The following is a 22,549-nucleotide window of genomic DNA, read 5'->3' as shown; positions in this document are numbered from 1 at the left end:
TGTCTGCCTGTCCATTCTGTTTTTTATATGGTTTGTGCTTTTTGGTGTCCCGTAAAGAAATCTTTGTCCACCCCGTGCTTGTGAAGAAACCGTCTTCTCGCTCAGTACCATGGCACATCTGTTAACTCAGCTGACTCGAGTCTCTTTCTAGATTCTGTGTGGTGTTCTGTTGGTTGTCGAGTCTTTGTACCGGTACCAGCTGTGCAGTAAGTGCTGAGGTCAGGTGTCTGCGGCACCTGCTGCTGTCACTGCGGGGTTGGCTGCTCAGTCACCTTTTTCTTATTTAATTGTGTACTCTGTAGCTATCATACACTGTCATAAGGTTAAAATGTCATTTCTGATGAAATAAAACTTCTACAATGTTTTTTAATAAAATAGAATCCAGGCACCTGTTGAGTCCCCAGTCAGTACAGTACCAGTGTGGGGATTCCATAAAGAAAGGCCACGAGAAGAGGAGAAGCAGCTCTCGAGGGGATGGCTCAGAAGAGAGGCCTCAGAGCCAGTACTGTGGGGAGCTCCCACCGCAGTGTGGGCTGCACACACGCTTTGCCCCACACCCAGGTAAGCAGTGTCATGCGCCCTCTGTCAGCTCCTTGGCAGTGCCTGTTTTCACCGTGTGCTGTCCCTGTGAAATCTCTCCTCCTGTCTTCGATATATTTGTGTGTTTGTGGAGCTCTCTGAGATGTCTTAGGAAAGAATCTCCTACACTGAAACGTGTAGTGGATCCGTGTTGTAGAGTCTAGTCGCTAAGTACCTGGCCCTTCTATCTATGCACACATACACATCTTCTGAATACAGGGGTCCAGGTTACGACTGTAGCTACATTTTAAAAATTACGATGAGGGGCACCCGGGCGGCTCAGTCAGTTAAGCATCCACCTCTTGATTTCGGCTCAGGTCACTATCCCGGGGTCAGGGGATCAAGCCCCGCATCTGACTCTGCACTGAGCATGGAGCCTACTTGGGATTCTCTCCCTCTTTCCCCCTCTGCCCTGCCTGCACTCTCGCTCTCAAAAAAAAAGAAAAAAAAAAAAAGAAGAAAATAAGTAAATTGGGAGTGTTGTATGCATGTGTGTGGCAAAGTTGTCAGAAAACCTCCCGAAATGAGCAAACCAGGCACATTCCTGAGGCTTGTTTGTGGGGCCTTTCGAAGCCAGCAGGTCGTGCCGGTGACGTGCCTGGCTTGCTGCGGCCGCTGCCTAACCAAACGTGGCAGACCGGCTGCTTCCACCCCTGAGGCCTCGCGGCGGCGCCGTGGGGTGTGTGGGGCGCGGGACGCCACGTTGTCAGAGCTCCTTATTTCACAAAGACGCATGTGCCTGATGTTCAGACCCCTCTCTTGATGCGTAGTCCCTGTGAACGCTCACAGAGTGATCACAGAAAAGCTGCCATGACAGAACGATGAAGGTTCATGTCTGCTCTGTCCACATGCCCCCAGAGTTTGCATTCACCACATTTGTTCGGTTGTGCCCCTCCCCTCCCCACCACGTATGTGTGTACGGTATGTATGTGTCATCTTTGTGCGGGCACACGTGCTTATGTACGTATGTAACGTAGGGACGTATACGCATATGTATGTGTGCGCATAGGCTGTCGTCGGCCTTTCTGGAACCTTCTCGGGGAAGGGTATCCTGCCACTCTTAACCACTCTAGTGTGGTTTCCTAAGCGCAACGACACTCTCCTGGATGACGAGCATTAACTCTCCAGAATGGGACATGAACCTTACCACAGACCTGCCGCTTAACCTGTAGACTCTGTTCATGTTTCACTAAATGTTCCATTGATGTTTTGTTTTGTTTTTTTTCTGGTCCAGGATTTTGTCCAGGTGCACAGAGCATATCTAATTGTCACATCCCCTCAGACTCCTATGACCCAGAACAGTTTCTCAGTCTTTCCATCTTCTGTATCCTTGAGGCACTCAGACTTGACTTTACCCCCACTGTGACTTGCTCTGCTGATCCCTGGTGGCCAGACTCCACCGTGCGTTTTGGGAGAGTGGGCTCATGCAGAGGCGGTGGGCTGGAAGGGGAGAAGGAAGAGCACAGGTCACAGGTTGAGGTGAGGTGGCACGGCAGCACTTGGGCTGTGTCTGTCCCCGGGGCAGGGGTGGGGGGAGGTGATGTGAGTGGCTGCTGTGTGTTTGGGTTGTAGAGGGTGCACGGGAGGGTCTGCCCCAGAGGGTATGGCAGACCAGTCCCAGCAAGAGGCAGCGGTCAGGCAGACTTGGGGAGGTTCAGCGATGGACGTGTTGCTCAGGGAGCAGAGTGCTGGTGACCTCTGACCCAGCAGCTGGATGACTGTTGTCTCCTCAGGTCGTGAGCACTTGAGGCACAGGTTCGCTAGGGAAGTCCTTGGCTTGGTGAGCCCGAGGAGCCTTGGAGCTGTCGATGCCACGCGAGAACGCAGCAGCAAGAGCCCAGAGGAGAGGCCTGGGCTGGAGGGTGGCCTGGTGAGACGGGTGTGGCCGTGGGGCCTGAGGAGCCAGGCTGGCGTGCAGAGTCCAGAGTCCAGGCAGAGCTCGGTGCTGTGGTGCCTCGAGACAGCAGCAGGGAGGGGATGCAGAGAGAGCCTGCCCACGGAGCAAGGCCCTGTCTGCAGCGCACGGGGGCCTGAGGGGCCAGGGAGAGCCTTCGTCTCCTCCCGGTGCCGGGCAGTGCTTGGCGAAAGCCCGCTTCAGGGACGTGGCCCAGTGGCCGTCCCAGTGGCAGGGAGGGTCTCAGGGACTGACATGTTAACAAAGTCTGCTACAGGGGCAAATCGTTCAGTCCTCTGTAATTCCCAGATTCTAAGTTTTTACTCACTTCTTTTTCTCATACGTGATTTTGTCAGGAACATAGTAGTTGGTTGATTGATTTGTTAAAGTTATTAGCTCAGTTTTATCACTTTTGGGTGGATTTTCCATATTTGTGCGTGTGCACATACACACATATGCGTGCACACACACCTTTTTAAATTACGGTACTGGTCACTGAGGCCAGAGAACTTGTTCTGCTGAGGGCTCTCTTCCGCTCTCCTTTACAGATTCCACAGACATTGAGGAGTCTACCCTTTCTCAGAAGTCAAGTTTGTCAGCCCAAAAGGTATTGAATCCGTTGCCTGCTCCTGAAAAGTACAGGAAGCGAAGAATGCCTGGTGGGAGATCTCAGGCACCTGCAGACCAGGAGTGTCTGCACTGCCCGGAGAGGCCCAGTGTGCCCTCGAGCCCTGAGGAGAGTCTGAGCAGGCAGAGTGGCTCGGAGGGCAGGAGTGAAAGGACCTTTCCTCACTCAGCGGTGTCGGAGCCCGAAGAGGAGAGGTCCCCCAGCGTGAGTGGCACCGGAGAGGTGAGTGGGAGAGGTGAGCAGGACCGGATGGAGAGGTGGGGGCTGCCAGGCCTGTGTGCCCCCTCTCCCTTCCCTGTGCTCATTGGCTCCCAGCTGGAGAAACTTCTACACGTGCTTCTCCCCAGCATTTGCTACCTTTTGATCTGGTGGAAATATACTCCCAGGTTTCCCACCACTTTCTGCCACGCTCCGTGCTTTGAGGCTGGAATGTGGGCACAGTTGAGGGGCAGTTGTGCTCTGCTTTTTGGCAAGGGTGCTTGTCTTAGAGGCGGAACCCATCATCTTGGCCAGGGAGCCACCAATGGCCCTGTTGTGAGGGTGTCCTGGACGTGCATCCTGTGGTTTTCCAAAGGACTTGGCCCTGGGTAGGGACTGAGGGTTCTGGCACCCTGCAAATGACCCAGGGCCACATGGGTGATGACTCTGTTGCCTTTGTCACTGGCTTTGTTGGAGATAGAGGCACAAAGTTGTGGGAACTGGGGCAGACGTTGGGCGGGCACGGGCTGTGGCAAGGGGGTCTGCCCTGTTGCTGGTCTGCCAGACAAACCCAGACAGTCGGGAGAGTGGGAGAGCGTCACAGTGGAGGGGGTCTGGGGCCAGGGGAGAGAGAGGGTGCAGCAGAGTGAGGGACAAGATGCTGCTTGGTTAGGGAAATGATCTGGCTTCCTGTGGTCGGTCCTGAGTTGCAAAGAGGGAAAAAAAATTAGGGGAGCTGTCACTTAACTGATCAAATTCTGGCTGCTGGGCTGACCGTTACAGGGGTCACAGTTTGGCCTCCTGGCTGGTTGCCATACATGAGGGGCTGGCTTCAGGGCCGGTCGCTGCAGGTCTTGGGTCAGAGGGTCACTCTCACACAGGATGCGGCCACTGTTTGTTTATATGGCCAGTCTCTCACTGTCTGGACTGAGAGAAGGAAGAGAAATGAGGATTTGCTTGAGTGGGGAACAGGCCCGGGCCTTTCCTGCCCCCTGGAGGCCTGGCCTCGCTCACCAAGGATGGACAGCGCCAGGTGAGAAGCTTCACCCAGAGAGCTCATGCACTCACCGAGGGGCTGGGACCTCACGGTGATTGGCCTCTCGCAGAGGACACTGCCCTGTGCTCCTCAGGTAGGAGACAGAAGCCTGAGTGAGTGCACTGGGGACATGGGCTCTGTCACCTGTGCCTGAGGACAGGTGTCCAGATAGTTTGATGGAGGATGGAAGTGTTGGTGCCAGACACTCACCAGGGCTATATGCTCTTGCCCTTAGCTTTTTGGGGTGAGCAGCCAGGCCTTGGCATTTTCACGCTGCCCCTCCCCCAGTGTGACCTTGGTCAGTGCGGTGCTCGCTCACCAGGCCCTGTCCCTGGTGGACCTGGGGTGGGCGGTGGTGGCAGGACCTGAGCCCAGCCCATGTCCTGGCTCTTCCTGGACACCTGAGACCAGCCCGTGTCTTGGCTCTGGCCGTCAGCCCAGAGACAGATGCAGGCTTCTATTCCCTCCCTCCCCAAACCCCCAGGCGCTTGGAAAGTGGGCAGGAGGGCAGAACCATCTCCCTTTCTTTGGTAATTCTTTAAAATTGGTGACGTAATTTCTAAAGAGGAAAGGAGAGCTGTTGATGTGGTTGCTGACACGGCACTGATGTGGCCAGGCCCTGGGTGGAGTCTTGGTGGTTTTGCCTGGCCGTCTTCTGCCCACATCGTCCTGGCCTGACCTCCGTCTGGTCTGGCATGTGGCCTCATACATTTGGGGGACCGTTCAGGCTGAGACTGACTCTAAAGGGTCTGCAGCCTCCAGGAGTCCCTGTGCACTGGCTCAGGAGGGCCCAGGACAGGCCATTGTGGGACTGGGGTTCCCACAGCCTTAGAGCTTAAATTATGATGTGGGTCTCATGACTGACATACTTGGTGTGACACCTGCTAGCACGTCCTTTAGCTGTTCCTCCCGGTATGAGGATGCCACATGTCCGGGGGGGGGGGGGGCAGGAAAGGGATCCCCATGTGCCACCCCTGTAGCGTTGTGATGTTTGGACAGCCTCATCGTGCACACCTCTGCAGGACAAGGGCATCAGCATGAGGCATGCTGACGTCAGAGGCTTTGCTTCACACAGTAACCACTGATTTTGGCATCTCAGCATCATGGCTTTGTCTCCGTGGCAGGTGTCTCCTGCCAAACTGTACTCAGCTCCGCCACCCGGGAAGAAGGCTGGCCTGGAAGTGGTGCTCCTGGAGGCGCTCCTCGACCTGGTGGACAGGTACTGGGGCGGCTGCAAGTCCCTGCACGGCAACGAGGTGTTCCGCGGTGAGTCAGGAGGACGGTCGGCTCAGACCCGTACTTGGGCCGCCCTCCGGGCAGCATTCTGTTTGCAGGTGCTATTTGCCTGCTGGGTTCTGAGCCCTGCACCTTGCTGGACCCTCCCCATTGGCCGTCACCGTCCCTGCCGCACTGCATGGAGCATCCGGACGCCCTCTTGAAGCGGCTCGGGACCTCCATGAGGTGTGAGGCACGAGGGGTGTCGTGCAGGACTGCGGCTGTTGGTTTTCCTACTGGTACTCTGCATCGTCACCTGGTTCTGTTGGAGGTGCTGTTCACATGTTGGGTTCTCGTTGCTCCGGTTTATGTGAAGGTTTGGAGAGATCACAAAGCTGTGCCGTCTCCTTCCGGCCCTCCGAACGTGTGCTCTTTTGTGCAGGGCCCTGGATTTGCTGAGCTTTCACTGAGGATGAGGCCCAGGAGGGTGGTCACTTACCAGGGAGGACTTGGCTTTGCTTCTGCTTGTGCCTGGGTGCAGGAGCACACGGGGCACCCTTCATCCAGAGAGTGAGACGCCACACCCTGGGGTGGTTACTGTGTCTTTCTCCCGCAGCCCAGTGTGTGGCCTTCAGGGTCTCAGTTGGGGCAGGAGCTCGCTTGTCCTTCCTGCAGACCCTGGACCCTGCCCGGAGCTGAGCTGTGTGCTTGGTATCATGGCCCTGGAGCTTCTAGAATCAGGACTGCCCAGGATGCTGGAACCCCTGGATCCTGATCCTGTAAATCTTACCCACTTGCTCCCAGGCTAGGAGCAGGAGCAGGAGCAGGCAGTGCCATGGAAGAGAGCGTGGCAGGCCACTGGGACGTCCAGGCACACTGTCCAGTCGTGGCCTTCTCTTCAGGGGCACCTTTGCTTTAGAATAAAACTCTTCCTGTGTCCCCACCTCCCATCCCACCTGTGAGTGGATGGGTGTGCAGACACCTGAGGGAGGTGGTGTCACTGGCGTCCGTGTCCTTTTGCCAGTTGAGAGTTTGTGTTACTCCAGATGTGCTGGACACATTTTGTTTATTCTTCGTGTTTTCAACGTAACTGCCACGATATCATTTGATTTTTACTCCTAGCTCAGGCAAGACAGATTTTATCATCAATGCAAGAGTTTACAGCAGCTCAGGACATCTCAGCAGCCGTGAGTGAAGAAATTAGCTTCCTTACTCTGGAAAAGAGATCTTTGCAAAAGCTCCTTGCTGAACAGCAGCAGCAGTACAGCATGAGGATGAGTGAGGTGGCGTCGGAACTCAGCAACACGCGGAAGGAGATGGTGAGCCATGCCCTTGGCGTCGTCTCTGTTCATTCACCCCTCTTCGTGGGGTGGAGGCCTTGTTTGGGGATGCATTTCCCCTTGGCTGTTGTCAGGCCACAGGGGCAGGGGTCCCCTCCCCCGCCAGCATCCCCACCCCCCAACTCCCTGCATGGTTCCCGAGCCCTACACAGCAGGGCTTTCTGGATGACAGCATCCTGTCCTAGCCTCAATGTCCTAGCCCTGCCTGTCCTGCACAAGAGAGCACACATGGAGCTGGGCTTGAGGTGGAGTTTTTGTGGCCCTGGTGCTCCCTGGCTCGGGCACCCTGACCACTGGGACCACTGGCGAGAGAGGCTCCAGTTAGCTGGGTGAGCCCGGGGTCCCTGCTGCTGTCCTGCCTGCATCAGTCAGCACAGGCCCACGACGTGCTTGCTTTTGGACCGGATGGACTTTGTCCACCAGGTGGCACCCAAGGGCAGGTAGAGCCAGTACAGCTTCCACCCCAGCGCCCCCCCCCCCCCCCCCCCCCCCCCCGAGCCCAAGACTCCTGGCTGGGCAGGGCTGCCCCCGCCCTTCCTAACCTCACCGTGTAAGACCGTTACACACAAATGCCTATGTTAAAAAAGAAGAAAGATCTCAACAGCCTAACTTTACACCTCAGGGAACTAGAAAAAGAAAAGCAAACTAAACCCAAAGTTAGCAACAGAAAAAAAGAAAGAAATTGTAAACATCAGAGCAGAAATAAATCAAATAGAGAATTCGAAAAATAATGGGGAAAAAATACCAGAACTGAGATGGGTTTTGGAAAAAATGTCCACAATCCACAGACCATTAGCTGGATTAAGAAAATGGAAGAAGACTCAAATCACAAGTGAAAGAGGAGACATCACAGTGAATGCCTCAGAAATAAAAAGGGTCCTAAGGACTGTTACCAGTGCTTATATGTGAGCACACTGGAGAACCTGGAAGAAATGGGTAAATTCTGAGAAACATGCAGCCTGCCAAGACTATATCAAGAAGAAGTAAAGCCTGGGTGCCTGGGTGGCTCAGTCAGTTGAGTGTCTGACTTCAGCTTGGGTTGTGATCTCGCAGTTCATGAGTTTGAGCCCCACATTGGGCTCTGTGCTGACAGCTCAGAGCCTGGAGCCTGCTTCGAATTCTGTGTCACCTTCTCTCTCTGCCCCTCCCCCACTCGCACTCTGTCTCTCTCACTCTCAAAAATGAATAAAAATTAAAAAAAAAAAAAGCCTGAACAGACCAATAACAAATAAGGAAATTGGGCAATAATATAAAACCTCCCAATAACAACAACAACAAACAAAACCGAGACCTGATGGCTTCATGGCTTAATTTTATTGCACATTCACAGAAGAATTAATACTCCTTCTTAAACTCTTCCAGAAAATAGAAGAAAATACTTTTGTACTCACTTATGAAGCCAGCATCACCCTAATACCAAAAACACCACAAGAAAATAAAACAACAGGCTAATACCACTGATGAACATAATTTAAAAATCTGCAGTGAAATACTAGGAAGTCAAATTCAAGAAACAAATCAAAAGAAGTATACACCATAACCAAGTGGGATTTCCCCCTGGAATGCAAGGTTGGTTTAACATACGCTGATTAAAACACCGCATAAACAGATTGAAACATCAAAACCACACAGTCATCTCAACAGATGGGAAAAAGCATTTGACCAAATTAACATCCATTCATTATAAAAAGTCTCAACAAAACAGATAACACAAGAAAGTTTCCTCAACACCATATAGGCCACTTATGATAAGGCCACAGCTAACATCATGATCAGTGGGAGAAAACCAAAAGCTTGCTTTCTAAGCTAAGACCCACTATCGGACACATATAGGACGTGCATTTCCATGCACTGGAAGTAGTAGCAAGAGCATGCAGGAAAAGGAGACATCCAGATTAGAAAGGAAGAAGTAAGATTGTCTGTTTGCAGAGGACAGGATTGTATGTGTAAAAAATCTGAGGACTCAGAACAACAAAAACCTATTAGAACTAATCGATTCAGTAAAGTTGCAAGACATAAAATCAGTATAACAAATCAGTCGTGTTTCTTTACACCAACAGTCATCTGAAAAGGAAATGAAATAGTCTCATTTATGGCTACATCAAAAAGGATAAAATACATAGGAATATATTTAACCAAGGAGGTTAAATATCTAAACACTGAAAACATTAAGACATGGATGAATGAATGGAGGGATATCCTATGTTCATGAACTGGAAGATTAATAGTGTTAAAAACCCCATGCTGCTGAAAGTTATGTGCAGATTCAGTGCAATCTCTATAAAAATTCCAATGGCATTTTTCACAGAAATAAAAAATTATAAAATTTGTGATTATTTTTCTTAAAATTTGTATTCTCCTTTTTCTAGTTGCATAAAAAGACCCTTAATAGCCAAACCCATATTAAGAAAAAGGCATCACACTCCATGATTTCACATTATATTATGAAGGAAGCTATAGTAATCAAAACAGTATGGTGTTGACATAAAAACAGACACACAGATCAATGGAACAGAATAGAGACCCCAGAAATAAATTCATACATAAATGGCCAACAAATTTTTGACAAGGACACCATGAATATATATGATGGGGAAAGGACAGTCTCTTCAATAAATGGTGCTGGGAAGACTGGACAGCTTCATGCAAAAGAATGCAGCCAGACCCTTAACACCATGCATAGAAGTCAATTCAAAATGGATTAAAGAGGGGCGCCTGGGTGGCGCAGTCGGTTAAGCGTCCGACTTCAGCCAGGTCACGATCTCGCGGTCCGGGAGTTCGAGCCCCGCGTCAGGCTCTGGGCTGATGGCTCGGAGCCTGGAGCCTGTTTCCGATTCTGTGTCTCCCTCTCTCTCTGCCCCTCCCCCGTTCATGCTCTGTCTCTCTCTGTCCCAAAAATAAATAAACGTTGGAAAAAAAAAAAGAAAACAAAGCAAAATGGATTAAAGATTGAAATGTAAGACTTGAAACTGTAGAACTTCTAGAAAAAAACAGAGAAAAGGCCCCTTGATAGGGTCTTGATGATGATTTTTTCAGTTTGACACCCAAAGTACAGGCAACAAAAGCAAAACTCCACAAGTGGGACTACATCAAACTCAAAAGCTCCTGCACAGTACCAGTGAGGAGGCAGCCTGTGGACTGAGAGAGAATGTTTGCAAACCATTTGTTTCATAATGGGCTAAATTCTAGAATACATAAATACCACAACTCCGTAGCAAAAAGAGAACCCAACTGAGAAATGGCTGGAGGCTCTGAATAGACATTTCTCCAAGGAAGACATTCAAATGGCCAACAGCTACACGAAAAGATGCCCAGCATCGCTCATCATCAGGGAAAAGGAGATCAAAGCTACAAAGAGACGTCACCTGTCAGAAGCAGTTAGAATCAAAAAAACAAAACGCGTTGGCGAGGATGTGGAGAAAAGGGAACCTCGTGCACTGTTGGAGGGAATACAAACTGGCACAGCGAGCATGGAAGACAGTATGGAGGCTCCCCCAAATTAAAATAAGTCTGTGATATGACCCAGCAATCCCACTTTCAGGTATGTGACCACAGGAAGTGAAAGTAGTACCTCTAAGAGCGATCTGCACCCCCATGCTCACAGCATTATCCACTGTGGCAAAGACACGGGAAACCGAACTGTCTGTCGATGGATGAACAGATTAAAAAAAATGTGTACTTATAGCATGGACTATTAGCCGTTAAAAGAAGGAAGTCTTGTCTTCAGTAACATGGAGGGACCTGCAGGACAGTGTGCCCGGTGACCAGACAGAGCAAGAAATCAGCTGCGTGGTCTCACTTATAAGTGGAGTCTAAGAGTTGAATACATAGAAACGGAGTGGGAGATGATCACCAGGGGCGGGCAGGTGGGGGGACAGGGAGATGGTGGTAAGGGGACATTTCCGTGGTTGTGCAGGATGACTAGGTCTGGGGCCACGGTTCCTATACTGCAGTGAGTCTGGAAGTTTGCTATGAAAATAGCTTTGATGTGCTCACCAAGAAATGTTAACTGTGAGGAGAAGCTGCAGTAATCAGCTTGACTGTGGTAATCATTTCACCATCTATGTGTGTATCATCAAGTGCACACCTCAAATATATACGATTTTTACTTTAAAATGTCTGTCATGAGGGGCGCTTGGGGGGCTCAGTCAGTTAAATGTCTGACTCCTGATTTTAGCTCAGGTCATGATCTCATAGTTTGTGAGATCGAGCCCCACATGGGCAATCAGCGCAGAGCCTGCTTGGGATTCTCTCCCTCTCTCTCTGCCCGTCTTGTATGTTCTCAAATGCTCTGGTGCTGTCCTCTCAAAATAAATAAGTGTGTGTGTGTGTGTGTGTGTGTGTGTGTGTGTGTGTGTGTGTGTAAATGAGTAAGATGTCTATTGTGCACTCAGCCGGGTGAAGTTGTTTACCTTGCTAAGTATTATGGTTGAGTTTTACTAGATGGACTGTGTTCAGGGGGCTCTTCTTGTAAAGAGTCAGTACTAACAGATTATGTCATGTGGTTGAATGGGTGGGCTGGGACACAGCAGCCGGTCAGTCCTCCCAAGTTACGTAGCCCTCTGTGTGGTGTCCCTCACTGCTGCCTATGAGGTTACCCTAGAGGGCAGCACAGTCAGTAGCAAGGATTTATTGTCGACATCTCCTGTGGGTCAGGAGTCCCAGAGCAGCCGAGCTGTGTGTCTGACTCAGGGTCTTGCCATCACGTTGTCGATTGAGGGCTTGATGGAGGTGGGTAGCCCCTGCCGGACTTGCCTACAGCAGCCTTGGACCTGTGCACGAGGGCCTCTCTTCGGGCCGCCCCAGGCCCTCACGGCATGGCAGCTGCTCCTCAGGGCCAGGGAGTGGCCCGGTAGAAGGTCGTCCTTTGTTACCTGCTCTTGAGAGGGACGTGTCAGCACTTCTGCGGAGTGTGTTGCTCGGGATCCAGTCAGTAGGTCCACCCACACGAGGGGAGGGCGCCCCGTGACGGCGGGAGCACCCCTGGGCCGTCTTGGCAGCTGCCCATGAAGCCTCGGCGTCAGCCGTGTCTTTCAGAAGATGGGACTGAGAATAGCCACAGGATTGCTGGGAGACAGGTCTCTGGAACACCTGATACCATCTATATGAGAAGCTGCCATTTCAGAGATCCCACACGAAGCTTTACTTTTAGAGAAAAAGATAAAAAATGGTGAAATGATACTGGCGGCCTCTGGTCTTTAGATGGATGCACTGTGGACATGTATGTGTACACACAAGTGGTGACTGCGTCCAGAAAGGACTGGAGCCCTGTGACCCTGAACCATAATCACTGCGTAGACGTTCTTTTTGTTGGACAGTGTTGACCCCATGGGACGCGGCATGGCCGGTTAACCATGGAAACAAAAGGCCACGGCTTTTGGGTTTGGTGCAGTTGAGTAGGTGGCCCGTCCCCTTACAGTGCTGAGTGTGGGACCAGTGGGATCCATGCAGACGGGCCCCTGGGGTCCGTTCCACAGTGATGCAGTCTAGTGTGGAAATCACGCTCCTTCACCTCTGTGGACGGTCTGACTGACCCTGTCCTACAGGGTGACCTTGGCTGGGGGCAGTGAGAGGCCCTGCCCAGACAAGCAGTCTTGAACCATCAGGAAGCCCAAGAGCCCTGCTCAGTTGTTTCTGAGATTCACCCCATTGACCCCATCCCAGGGGAGGGGAGGCGTGGTCAGTGGAGCTCAGTCAGGAGACCTGTGGTGAGTCAGCCAGGAGGTACTTCTCACAGAGGAAGTCATTTGTTCCTGAGGGGCCCATTGCTGACCCTGGTTTCCTCCCCGTTGTGAGGACGCTGGTTCCGCAGTCGTGTCTCCTCAGATCCCAGTGCCCGGGGAGCCGGTCTTGGCGAAAGCCCTGCCCCCGAGCCGGTCCAGCCTGGCTCTAGGCAGCAGTGTCGCACGTATCTGAGCGCCGTCTGTCCATTGTCCCTGCTTCAGCCTCCACTGAGACCGTCAGCACTGGGGCCCGGCCCCTGCCCTCTCAGAACTCCACGTGTTCGGGAGACGAGTCGCCGGACATAACTGGCCGTGTGACAGTTTCTGTAGTGCCCTAGCGTATGTGCACACAGAGGGGCCAGTGCGCTGGCTGGGCTGTTGGGGTGGAAAGTGAGCGTAGCAGTTTCCTGAAAGGGCCCCTGTCACTTTGAGACAGACGCTCACTCCTCTGGTGGGGGTGCGCGTGCTGGTTTCTCTGCAGGCAAGGTGGCTTTGATGGGTCATATGCCACTGGCTCTCACAGTGGCCTCGGTCCCCTCTCCTCCCTTTTAATGTCCCGTGGCGTGCTGGGCATTGCCTCTGTCTCCGGGTGCGAGGGGAGCCCGCTCCGTCTGCAGCTCCCGCAGGCTTGATTCCATCCACTTACAGGCTGCAGGGAGGCGCCTGCTTGGGGGTAGTGCGGAGCCCTGGGGTCTGCCTGCGCTCTTGCCCAAGAAGTGAGCCCAGAGGGACCACCTGGGGCTGGCACACTGCCCAGCCCTTGTTCCTGCTCCTTGAGAAGAGAGAGGGAGCCAGGCTGTGGTAACCATGGAGCTTTCCTGGAGGAGGCAGGGCTCCGGCAGCCAGCACATCTCCTCTCCTGCTGAAGCACACCCTCCCCAGGGACTCCGGGGACACCACCTGCCCCCTCGTGAACTGTGCCACCCCTCTCACTGTCCCCTTTGAAGTACACTGTGCTGCTCAGCTGGGGGCAGTTGTGATTTCTCTTGTTCACATGGTGGTTTGTTGGCTATGAGATATAAAAGAAAACTAACGTCTGGTGATTTTCAAGGTTTAGTTTTCTATATACGTTTTACTGAATTTGACTCATCTGTCTTAAGTGTATTGTTCTGTGTCCTTAGGGTGACTTGAGACAGCATCTAGACAAATCTTTGGAGGAGAATAGTAGCCTAAAGGCTCTTTTGTTCAGCCTGAAAAAAGAAGTAAAAAATGCAGACACTGCAGCTACGTTAAACTTGCAGATTACTGGTGAGTTTGTGGTTTATTTGGTAACATTATTTGGTGAAGTGTAAGTGTTCAAACACTCATAGGTAGACTTCAGGTCCAGTAAATACTGTAAAATGTCCTGAGGGCTGAGAGACGCTCCCACTTGGTCTGAGCAGACCCCTAAAAGCTCGGATGTGGTCTGTGTTGTTGGCAATGCCGTGGACCGGGGAGCCCCCTGCCTGCCTCCCCGAGCACGCACACGGTCACTCCTCTGTCTCCTTGGCTCTTCCCAGCAGCGTGGTGCTTTTCCTCTTTGTCACGTTTCTTCCAGAGCCAGGTCACTTTCATTTCCCTCTCTTCACTGTATTTCTATTTTGCCATTTTTACAAAAGTGCACTTGGTATTTCAAGGTCAGATTCTGGGGTTTCAGTGACAGGCTGGTGGTAGTTTGTGTCTTCCGTGAATCTCGTCTGGGTGCAAACCACAAAGACGCTGGGAGGTTTTAACTTCACTGAGGACTGCCCCACCGAGGTCCCCAGGGGTCCAGAAACTTTTCTTTTTTTTTTTCAACGTTTTTTTTAAATTTATTTTTGGGACAGAGAGAGACAGAGCATGAACGGGGGAGGGGCAGAGAGAGAGGGAGACACAGAATCGGAAACAGGCTCCAGGCTCCGAGCCATCCGCCCAGAGCCTGACGCGGGGCTCGAACTCACGGACCGCGGGATCGTGACCTGGCTGAAGTCGGACACTTAACCGACTGCGCCACCCAGGCGCCCCCAGAAACTTCTCTTAAAGGGCCACGGAGCAGATGTCTCCGGGCTACGGCCCGTCACAGGCCCTCTCTGTGGGCTTGGTCCTGGGAGCGCAGCCACAGACAAGACCCTTGCTCTGGGCAGGCGTCTGTGACGCACCTACTCAGGCCTCTTCCGCTGTGTTTATCGGGCTATTTCATGGCATGCTAAGAGTTCGTCATAGTCTCTTCTTTAATTTTCATGTAAAAACTTTCCACTTTTCACCTGTTTCCTGAGATGTCATTGTCCTGTTTCACTTGCTCAGCCTTCGCTTCTCATGAAGCTTTCCTTTGCTGTGAGCTCGTGCCTGAGGCCAGCCGCCTCCTCTCTGACATTCCCATTTCTGACTAAGTTGTTCTTCCATTTCTTGTATCATTTCTTTTTTTTTAAGGTCATTTATTTATTTTGAGAGAGACAGTGCGAGTTGGGGAGGGAGACAGAGAGTCCCCAGCAGGCCCCACACCGCCAGTGCATTGCCCGACGTGGGGCTCGAGCTCACAAACCGTGAGATCATGACCTGAGCTGAAACCAAGAGTCTGATGCTTGACCGACTGAGCCACCCAGGCACCCCTCTTATATCATTCCTTTCTGTCCTTAGCTCATTCTGAAATATCCAGTCCTGGTTTTGATGTGTCCCGAGTGTGGCTTCTTGTTGTCCGGGGGCAACAGCTGTGTGTGGGGTTTGCCTTTAGTGCTCTGTGCTGTTCACTTGCACATGGAATTCGTCCTCTCAGTGTCCAGGAGTACAGCACGCAGCACGTCAAACTTCACAGAGAAGTTCAGCAGCCCCTTGGGGACTCCCAGGCCTTGTTCACTCTCCCGCTTGCCTCTGGTGTCCTCTCCTGCACGACTTGGGCCCCTCCCCACCTGTTCCTCTGTGGTACGGCCCTGCTCTGGAAGGGACTGGGCAGGCCAGCCTTGAGGGCCCAGGGTTGCTCCCGTCCCTTCAGACCACACGGGGTCCTCTGGTCTGCCCTTGCCGGGGGAGGCCGAGCCTCTCGTGTCAGCCGCAGGTCCTCAGTTGCCCTGCAGGGATTTCTTTTGAAAATAGGGGACACTTAGCAGCTGCCCCCCTCCTGACTGCTGCTCCTCTCCCACAGATGAAGCCATGCATGGCTTGTGGCTCTCGTGTTTGGGTCTTGAGGCTGCCTCACCACCAGGTGCTGAAAGGTCGTCTTTGGGACTCCAGTTTTGTCATCTAGTTACTCTTGGTGCTAGACTACTATGGGGATTCTGGGGGATGCCGAAACTGTGCCTTCACTGTCCTCTTCCCACAATCCCTTCCACACTCACCTTCCGGTGTAAGTGCAGGTGGATGTGGATGCTGAGGAGTGTCGTCCCATCGTAGTGCTTTTGGGAGCCTCTGCCTTTGCTGTGGGAGCCTGCTATCCGTGTCCTCACCGAACCTCTTCCCGTACCTTCCCGCTCTGGCTCTCCTGTTGTCTCTGGACTTGTGTAGTTCGACAGCCATGTGTCTGTGTGTGGATTTATTTGGATCCTGGTTTTGGGGTTTGGGAGCCAAGAAATGATATATTTCTTCTCCTCCCAAGTTGGAAGCCCAGAGACAGGAGTCACGTAGATGGAGTCCAAACACACAGTGTGTCACTGATGGGCCTGGGAGCGGAGGACACATCAGAGACATACGGCCACTGCGGGCCTCTTGTCGCTTGTCCCCAAAGCTTCAAGGGCTCCCCTAGGGCAGAGCTTGCTGCCTGGTGGAAGAGACACCCCTGAAGGCCCTTTCCTGCCAGCACATAGATCAGTGGAATGAGCTTCCAGCTGGCACCAGGCCCACCTCTGTCTCCACTCCCCGCCCTCCATGCGAGGTTGTGGTTCCGTGGGTGTCCGGAGGGCAGAGGCCCAAGGCTTTAATCCCAAGGTGGTTTTTGAGTTGCTTACGGAAACCGACCTTTTCCAAGCTATATGTCTTTGGTGTCCCAATCCAGTTTAAACTCGAACTATTTTAGCTTTCAGGACATGAAACACTCAAACACATTCAATTTCACTAAATGATGCTACTTTTTTTCTCTTTCAGGACTTGAAACAAGTGTGAAGAGGCTCTCTGGTGAGATCGTGGAGTTGAAGCAGCATCTGGAGCACTACGACAAGGTCTGGGAGCTGACCCAGATGCTGCAGGAAAGCCACAGGTGCCTGCCCGGGGCGGCGGGGGGGGGGGGCAGGGGGAGGCAGGGCCGGCCCCAGCAACAGCAGGGTACACGGAGGAGCCGCCTGGTGGCATCGCAGCAGGTGGGGTTCTGGGCCGCACGCGTCGCCGGTTGACTTAGAACTCCCCTGAGCTCCCCTTTCTTCAGGAAAGGCACGTCCCTTCTTGCTGCGGCGTCTGTGAGGGGTGGGTGAGAGCTGCTGAGAGACTCTGGGCTGTCCCGGTCCACCCGGCGTGGTTCCTGTCAGTTCTCCTAGAGCGCGGGGCCTCCCCGTTTACTCCCAGCTGTGTGCCGGGTGGTGAGAAGGGAGCAGGCAGTGTGGGGGTTGTCCAGGCGGAGCCTCAGTTTCTATCCAGAGAATCGTGTGCTGGGAAGCGGGTGCAGGGAGGAGGTGTGCCGCTCACTGGGTGGTGTGAGGTGTACTTTGTGGAGGTGCGGAGCTTGAGCCCAACTCACCCCTACTCCCCCACCTTGGGCTGAGTCCCACACACCTCCCCCGGGCTCAAGTGCAGCACGGCCCTAGGTGGAGCCAGGCTGTGATGCTGGGGGGTCAGCGGGCCCACCCCAAGCACGAGGTACAGAGGGGAAGGGGCTCCTGGGAGATGAGCTGGAGCATAGATGGAGCAGCGGAAGGAAGCAAAAGGTAGCCGTCGTGGGTGCAGGGGGGGGACAGGCGAGGCAGGATGGCTCCCAGAACCCGATGGGCCCCCATCTGCAGCACTGTGGGCTGCGTGTGGATGGGGCTGCCGTGCAGCGGGTGGAAGTGGGGGGCAGTGGTGGTCCACGCTGACTTCATCCACCCTGGGCCTTAGCCTGGCCGGAGCAGACGGCTGGTGCCTGCACAGGAGGTCTGTCGTCGGGGGCATGCGTCTATGGGAAGATGGCCCCGCTCCCATCTATCCCTGGTCACTGCCGACTGGGGGGCGAGGGCGCTTCACAGATGGCCGAGTGGGCAGTACAGGGCCGCTTCTTCCCTGAAGTCCTTCCAAAGGCAACCGTGGTCAACACTGTAAAACCAGGACTCTTCAGTTACGCTATCACTATGTCAGAATTATTCAGGGAGCCCCTTTACATTGGACCGGGAGATAGAAATATGTCAGTCTTTGGATCTGTTCCAGAATGAGAACATTGTTCTGCTAGCTGGCAGGATGATGATGGTTTTCTCAGAAAACAGGTGCGGCTGGAGTAGCCAGGCACCCCTCCGTCGTCCGTTGCCTTCGCCCGTCCGTCCGGGTGCTGAGCCTGCACGTGGCCTGGTGGCCGAGGGCTCGGGTCACGCGTAGCCTCACGCGGTCTGGAGGCCAGGGGCGGATGGCGGGAGCGGGAGCCGGTGGGAGACGGGAAGGGGTTGGCTGCGGGGACCGGGGTGGACGGGGAGGGCCCCGGCCAGGTGAGGGAGGACGCTGCTGGAGAGGAGGTGGCAGGCGGTGCTCAGGCGTCGCTCCCCCCCGCGCCCTCCTCCAGCTCCCTGGTCGGCACCAACGAGCACCTCCTGCAGGAACTGAGCCAGGCGCGCGCGCGGCACAAGGCCGAGGTCGAGCAGCTGCACTGGAGCTACAAGGAGCTCAAGAAGACGCTGGGCCCGTTCCCGCGCGGCGGCTGCTAGGCAGCGTCTGCGTCGCCTCCACACACCTAGTAAACCGCGGAAGCTCTTTTCTACCTGGTACGATTGTGGGGCAGAGCTCTGCCTCCCGTTCATAATCAGCTGAAGTTTTGCAACGTGTTCAGGGCCTCCGGCTCGGTTTTCTAAAACACCCTGAAAAGATGGGATTGATCTGCCTGTAGGCGAGTCTGCGAACAAGGATATGTAGGGGTAGTGTTTGCAGGGAGGTGCTAACCAGGGTGGCTCCCTCTGACTCCACGCGGCTCCTGCTCCTGAGATTGCAAAAAAAAAAAAAAAAAAAAAGGATTAATCCAAGCCCTTCACATGTTTTGAGACAAGACATATTGATGTTTTTTGAGACCAGCATCATTAATTTTCCGTGAAATATCTTGAGATAAAATGCAGTATTTTTCTCCCTAAAGAGCGTGTGTGTGATCATTAAATAATTTTGTGTGACAAGATAAACTAACATTCTAAAAAGTGACTTTTTATAAATTGACTGAGATTTTCTCACTGAATTCTTTCATGAAGCAAGCTAGGCGCAGGTGGGACAGGTACGTTCCAAGATTTAATAAAAGTAACACAGTTTGGGGAAACATTAAAAATACCATTTTGTGACATCACTGCCTCGCAGTGGAAGTATTTCCCCAGGCGCTCTCTTGCTTGCAATTACATTTCTGAAAATTAGAGCGCACACGGACAAAATACGAGATTTTTAGTTTGGAAACTTCTTATCTTATGTAAACACTTGGCTTCTAGGTAAAACAAAGCACTTTTTTAAACCAAGCCTCCTTAATTTATGGAGAAGACAGGCAGGCCTACAGGTGCCTGCGTGTGTCGTCGGGCTCTGCCACTGGCGGTCGGGGGTCGGGCGTTTCCCTCAGGAACCGGGGTGGCCTCCCCGGTTCCCTCCTGTCTGGTCGTGGCTGTGTCCTTTGGCATCAGTTTCTCTGCAACTTAGCAGGAAAGCATGTCACAGCAAATACGGTTTTTGTGGGGGAGTGCACTTTCTTTCATCATACCGTTTTTTTTTTTTTATTTATTGAAAAGATTTTAGCATTCAACCATTTTAGGCTTGTTGGAAATGCTCACCATGCTATTACTTTATGTTCCTCTTGTTTAGGTTTTGTTGAGCTTCTTAGACCTGTGACTTTATAATTTTCATCAAATCTGGGAAAGTTTTGCCCACCATTTCTTCAACATGGTTATTCGATCCAGCTTCTGTCCCACCCTCCCTCCCGGACCCCAGTTACACCCAGACCACTTGGTAGCATCCCCACGGGTCCCCAGACTTCGGGTCTGTTTTCCCATCTTTTGTTCTTGCCCTCCGTTGGGGTCATTTCTGCTGCATTGTCACAGGCCTCACTCATTCTGCAGTTGGGCCTGTGTAGATAATGGATTTTTAATTTCAGAAATTACATATGTTTTTAGTTCTAAAATCCCATTTGGTTCTTTCTTATTAACTTTGTGTCCCATTATGTTCGTGTTTCACTTAACTCCTGAACCATGTTCTTAACACCTTTGCTGCAGGTAATTTCAGATGATTTCTAGAATGGTTACACTGATGCTCCGTTAGAAGTGTATTAGTTTCTGTCGGTCCATGTTTCCAGCACTTACTGTCAAAGATTTAATGTTTTCATTCTAGAGGGTGTGTGATGCATAGTGTTTTTATAGATAGACTTTATCAGGTTAAAGAAGCTCCTTGTAGTGTTAATTTGCCAAGACATTTTTTATCGTGAATGGATGAATTTTATCACTTTTTCTGCAGCCGTTGAAGATGATCATGTGGTTTTCCTCCTTTATTCTGTTCATACGGTTAATTACAGTAATTTGCTAATGTAAAAACAACCGAAATTTTCTGGGTTAAGCACAGCCTAGTAATGGTGGGTTTTCCTTTGCAAACATACTGTTGGATTTGGTTACTATTTTGTTTAGGATTTTGTGTTCCAGGTACCCCACTTAATGTCTGACATTTAATTATTGGAATTCTCTGGGTCTCCATTTCCTCATCTGTAGAAAGGGGTGATAAGTGCCTGCCCCCGCTGTCGTGAAGAGGAAATGGTAGCTAGAGTCTGGTCCCAGGACCCCGCTGACGCGGCACCGCATGGTGTGGTTGTCGGCTGGGACGGCGACAGGAACCGTCCTGTCCCCGCGGTGACGCCACCCACGGTCCTCCCTTACGGTACCGCTCTCCTCCGCGTTCGCACCGCCACGCCATGCCCGTGACAGAAGTTCGGCTGTGCACCCTTCTCTGCTTTCTAGGAGAATTCAGGACAGGTTGTAACTCTCCCTTCCCTGAGTGTGCGATGGAACTTGCTGAGGAAGCCAGTCGGGCCCGAAATGCTCTTTGGGGGAGACTTCTGGCCACGGGTTTAGTTCCCTTAGCCCCTTCTCACAGAGCACCGTCCACCCCTCCGTTCGCCAGCCCCCCGCAGTGGGTCTGGGGCCATGTGGCTCATTCTGAGTGGGACAGAGAAGAGCTGCCGGGCCACCAGGGTGGCCGCCGTCCCCTCCGGAGCCTTGCCGGCGGTGCCGCTGACCAGCGGGCCTGTTTCTCTCCTGGGGGCAGAGAGCCCTCCTTGATCTCGGCTGGACTCCGTGTGCGTAAGAAAGGAATGTCACTGTGTCAGCCACTAGGTCTGGGGGCTTTTCTACTTTGCCATTAGTTACTCGGCCTAAGCCCTGGGATGGCACAGGCTGTCCCTTTCTTCCTGAGTTCTCATAAGGGCTGTATCTCGAATTCGCTCATATTGCCTAATTGTCCAAGTTTTGGGCCTAGCAGTCTTTTAACGGCATTTCCACGGCCTCAGCATCTGGAGCTGTGTCCCTAAGGCAGACCCGTCGGGGTGGTGGTTGCTTCAAGCAAGTCCTTGCCGTTCGGGGAAGGGAAGGGACGTGGGTGAGCGATGGCCACGGGTTGCTCCCGACCTCAGGCTCCACCTCCACTTTCAAGCCAAGGACGCGTTGGGGCAGCCCTGGCCGGTGACAGAGCAGGCAGAACACCAGGGCCAGCTGCGGGGCTCTGGCGGGGCCGGCGAGGCTTGGTCCGCACCTGCGTCCTCCCCATGGCACCAGGGCCACCCTGTCCCCCTGGCCATGGTTCATGCTGGTCCATGGCGCCGCTGTCTCTCTCACCTCCTCTCCTGCACCACAGCTTCTGTTCCTTTCCATCTTTAGTGGAAATTACTGACACATTCGGCTCTAAAACCTTTTCCTTTATCGCTTTTCTCTCTTTTCTCTTGCCACATCGCCTGACATAATCGATATGCTTTTGTTTCTTCTTGTTTTGTATTCTGTTTCTTCTGTGATTGTCCCCTTCTAGGCTGTAGCCATTTTCACCTCTGCTGGGTTTGGAAGCTATGCGTTCTTTCTGGCATATTATCACAGCGGGTGTTCATCTAATCAGGGCTTCTGCTCCCCCTGGTAGTGTGCAGGAGCCATGGGCATGTACCTCCCTGGGCACCCTTCGGCTTCCGTGTGATGGCTTTTAAGGGTTTTTTGGTTTTTGGTTTTTGCTTTAGTGTTTTTGTTTTGTTTTGTTTTGTTTTTGAGAGAGAAAGACAGAGAGCGAATCCCAACCAAGTAGGCTCCACCCCCAGCACAGAGCCTCACTCTGGGCTAGAACTCACAAACTGTGGGATCACGACCTGAGCTGAAATAAAGAGTCGGACACTTAACTGACTGGGCCACCCAGGCGCCCCAGTGTTCGAGTATTTTAGGGAAATATTTTTTCCCACAGAAAGCATTTATTTACAGGGTTTTTGTATGGTTACTTACTGCCTATTTTTTGAGCCACTTCCCTGCAGACATGGTGTCTGTGGTCATGTTCTTGCTGCAGTTAGACTTACTTTTAATGTCTGCTGGTGCAGTTTTCCCTGTTGTGTCTTAGAACGAATGCCTTTATCTTCAGTTTTGAAAACTATCTCACAGAGGATTTCATGTTGGTACTTACTCGAGGACATCATTGCTGTGTCTGGGCCCCCACCCGGGGCTGCACCAGGGCGAGATTGGAACGAGCCTTGGACTACGAGGCAGGTGGCCTGGGGTCAGGCCAGGAGTCACCCCGTCTAAATGAGGAAGCAAAAGTCTCCTCCCTGCGGGGAGGTGACGTGAGACCCTGTGAGCTGTGGCTCCCGTCCCTCCCACAGCCCCTCCCACAGCCCGTCCGTGT

The 22,549-nt window shown here is 52.6% G+C and overlaps 1 protein-coding gene across 4 annotated transcripts in view; it reads left to right on the top strand.

The window, feature by feature from the left end:
• CEP72 (centrosomal protein 72) overlaps window positions 1-22,549 on the top strand; it is a 43,412-nt gene that overhangs the window by 17,603 nt on the left and 3,260 nt on the right. For 3 of the 4 annotated variants that reach the window (XM_047848475.1, XM_047848474.1, XM_047848478.1), the window contains exons 6-12: window positions 379-561; window positions 3,022-3,323; window positions 5,460-5,601; window positions 6,673-6,869; window positions 13,735-13,861; window positions 16,646-16,757; window positions 18,240-18,688. In XM_047848475.1, coding sequence (XP_047704431.1) covers window positions 379-561; window positions 3,022-3,323; window positions 5,460-5,601; window positions 6,673-6,869; window positions 13,735-13,861; window positions 16,646-16,757; window positions 18,240-18,381 — 1,205 coding nt within the window. In that variant the 3' untranslated portion in view covers window positions 18,382-18,688. Of the gene's footprint in view, window positions 1-378; window positions 562-3,021; window positions 3,324-5,459; window positions 5,602-6,672; window positions 6,870-13,734; window positions 13,862-16,645; window positions 16,758-18,239; window positions 18,689-22,549 lie in introns of those variants that run through there. The other variant, XM_047848477.1, reaches the window with a different exon arrangement.

This window comes from Prionailurus viverrinus, unplaced genomic scaffold (genome assembly GCF_022837055.1).
Source record: "Prionailurus viverrinus isolate Anna unplaced genomic scaffold, UM_Priviv_1.0 scaffold_63, whole genome shotgun sequence".
NCBI lineage: Eukaryota > Metazoa > Chordata > Mammalia > Carnivora > Felidae > Prionailurus > Prionailurus viverrinus.
This window is presented reverse-complemented; position numbering and strand designations above follow the sequence as displayed.